At 31.4% G+C, this 3,274-nt stretch overlaps 1 protein-coding gene across 1 annotated transcript in view; it reads left to right on the forward strand.

The window, feature by feature from the left end:
• Positions 1-397: 397 nt before the first annotated feature.
• The window catches only part of LOC111084086 (protocadherin Fat 4-like), a gene marked incomplete at both ends in the record, with an annotated part of 8,588 nt that continues 5,711 nt past the window's right edge, over positions 398-3,274 (forward strand). The window contains 3 exons of the mRNA XM_022380878.1: positions 398-541; positions 938-1,081; positions 1,935-2,051. Of these exons, the coding sequence (XP_022236586.1) occupies positions 398-541; positions 938-1,081; positions 1,935-2,051 (405 nt within the window). The remainder of the gene's footprint in view (positions 542-937; positions 1,082-1,934; positions 2,052-3,274) is intronic.

Genomic DNA, 3,274 nt, shown 5'->3' on the forward strand with positions numbered 1-3,274 from the left:
AGTACTTCACTGCTAAATTAGGGACGACTCGTGTAGCTTTGTGTTTAATTCATAACAAACAAACCCTTCCTTCTAGTACTTCACTGCTAAATTAGGGACGACTCGTGTAGCTTTGTGTTTAATTCATAACAAACAAACCCTTCCTTCTAGTACTTCACTGCTAAATTAGGGACGACTCGTGTAGCTTTGTGCTTAATTCATAACAAACAAACCCTTCCTTCTAGTACTTCACTGCTAAATTAGGGACGACTCATGTAGCTTTGTGTTTAATTCATAACAAACAAACAGTTTTTGTTAGGAAATGTATGCATGTCTTGTAACTTGTTAATCCGTTAAACTTTAGGTTACCACTATACATCTTACTTCATCAAAATTAAAGATTTAACCTCTTTTCTAGCTCATCATTCGTCTATCTGCCCGGAATAGTCGATGCCCTAATTTCCCGTTTTCAGAATACTACAGTACGGTGAAAGAAAGCATTGCCCCAGACGCCGTTGTTGTCCCAAATATTCAAGTAGAGGACGCTAAAAACTTTGAAAAGGTTGGTTCTTTGAAATTAGAATAAAAATTTAAATCATGATTTTTTAAATCGTTACTTTTTACGAGAACTTCTGAGAGGTTGGTTCTTTGAAATTTGAATAAAAATTTAAATCGTGATGTTTTTTAATCGTCACTGTTTACGAGAACTTCTGAAAGGTTGGTTCTTTGAAATTTGAAGACTTGGAAGGAAAATTAAAATCATGAATTTTTTTTCCTCACTTCAAAGGTTCTACAAATATTTGTGAAAAGAAGACGTACATGTTTCAACTTATGCAAATAAGCGTAATTGATATAATTTAATAACAACTTTTTTACAAGTATATTTGCATAACTAGAGAGACATAGTAATGTTAACTTTCAAGTTTCCGAAATACTATTTATTTTCTCTGATTATTAGCTTTCCTACAAAATCACCGAAGACAATTCTCAAGGAAACTTCTATGTTGACTATAGAAACCCAAGAAGGGTTTCGGTTAGGGCTAGAAAAGCACTAGACAGAGATACGATGCCATCCATCCTGCAAGGAATGTACACTCTTACGGTAAGACTCGGATATTTTGATGGATGTATATCCCATTTTCTCCTGTTAAGTTAGTAAACACTTTTTATGATAATAATAATAGTACCTCAGTTTTTTTTGTTTTGTCTGCCAACAATGCTTTCTTCCCTATATAACGTGTTAATAATACCTCGGTTCTCTTTTTTATTTTGTCTGCCAACAAGGCTTTTTTCCCTATATAACGTGTTAATAATACCTCGGTTATATATTTTGTTTTTGTCTGCCAACAATACTTTCTTCCCTATATAACGAAAGTATTGTTGGCAGACAAAAATAAGAAAATATAACCGAGGTATTATTAACACTTCCCTATATAACGTGTTAATAATACTTCAGTTATCTTTTTTATTTTGGTCTGCCAACAATACTTTCTTCCCTATATAACGTGTTAATAATACCTCGGTTATATTTTTTATTTTTGTCTACCAACAATTCTTTCCTTACTATGTAACGTGTTAATAATACCTCAGTTATCTTTTTTTTTTATCTGCCAACAATATCACATTTGTTCTTGTAGTTCTACCTTCTTGTGATACTACATGGCCTTGTTTTATTTTTTCTCTGTACTAATAATGTTACGTTTTTTTTTGTTTTGTTTATTTCCTAAAATGCTATATTCAATTACTTGTATTTTATGTTGTTTTACCTGTTAACAAGCCTGTACTGTACTTATTATTGAAGTAATTCAAAACTAAAAAATAGAAACTTGATAAACTAGCTAGGATTATTTATCGGATTCAAAATTCATTGATCTGACATTAAAATACCAACTACTTAAATATTCATTATTTTACACATAATTTCTTCAACTATCGTTTTGTTGTTTACTCACCAGGTTACTGCCAGAAACGAAAGATGTGCTAGTTCTGTTAATGTCAAGATTATGGTGGAGGATGAAAATGATAACGCACCAGTTTTTCCGAAACAGGAATACGTTGTGGAAGTCAAGGAAGTAAGTCTAAGTAAAGGAAGTATAGTTAAAGGAGATAAGACAACCTAAAGGAAGTGTTTGTAAATAAAGTATATATATACAAGAGATAACACTACCTAAAGGAAGTGTTTGTAAATAAAGTATAGATACAGGAAATAACACTACCTAAAGGAAGTGTTTGTAAATAAAGTGTATATACAGGAGATAAGACTACCTAAAGGAAGTGTTTGTAAATAAAGTATATATACAGGAGATAAGACTACCTAAAGGAAGTGTTTGTAAATAAAGTATAGATACAGGAGATAAGACAACCTAAAGGAAGTATTTATAAATAAAGGAAGTATAGATACAGGAGATAAGACTACCTAAAGGAAGTGTTTGTAAATAAAGTATAGATACAGGAGATAAGACTTCCTAAAGGAAGTATTTATAAATAAAGGAAGTATAGATACAGGAGATAAGAATACCTAAAGGAAGTGTTTGTAAATAAAGTATAGATACAGGAGATAAGACTACCTAAAGGAAGTGTTTGTAAATAAAGTATATATATACAGGAAATAACACTACGTAAAGGAAGTGTTTGTAAAGAAAGTATAGATAAAGGAGATAAGACTTCCTAAAGGAAGTATAGATACAGGAGATAAGACTACCTAAAGGAAGTGTTTGTAAATAAAGTATAGATACAGGAGGTAAGACAACCTAAAGGAAGTGTTTGTAAATAAAGTATATATACAGGAGATAAGACTACCTAAAGGAAGTGTTTGTAAAGAAATTATAGATACAGGAGATAAGACTACTTAAAGGAAGTGTTTGTAAATAAAGTATAGATACAGGAGATAAGACTTCCTAAAGGAAGTATTTATAAATAAAGGAAGTATTGATACAGGAGATAAGACTACCTAAAGGAAGTAAGTTTAAGTAAAGGAAGTTTTAGTTAGTCACTATATACGTGTTTATGGAGTGAATCATAACTTTCAATCCAAGTCATTCTGTAATATCTTGAAATTCTCAATCCAAGTACTTCTGTACGACTTCGAAATTCTCAATCCAAGTCCTTCTGTAATACCTCGAAATTCACAATCCAAGTCCTTCTGTAATACCTCGAAATTCTCAATCCAAGTCCTTCTGTACGACTTCGAAATTCTCAATCCAAGTCATTTTGTAATACCTCGAAATTCTCAATCCAAGTCATTTTGTAATACCTCGAAATTCTCAATCCAAGTACTTCTGTAATATCTTGAAAT

Source organism: Limulus polyphemus, unplaced genomic scaffold (genome assembly GCF_000517525.1).
Source record: "Limulus polyphemus unplaced genomic scaffold, Limulus_polyphemus-2.1.2 Scaffold13479, whole genome shotgun sequence".
Lineage (NCBI taxonomy): Eukaryota > Metazoa > Arthropoda > Merostomata > Xiphosura > Limulidae > Limulus > Limulus polyphemus.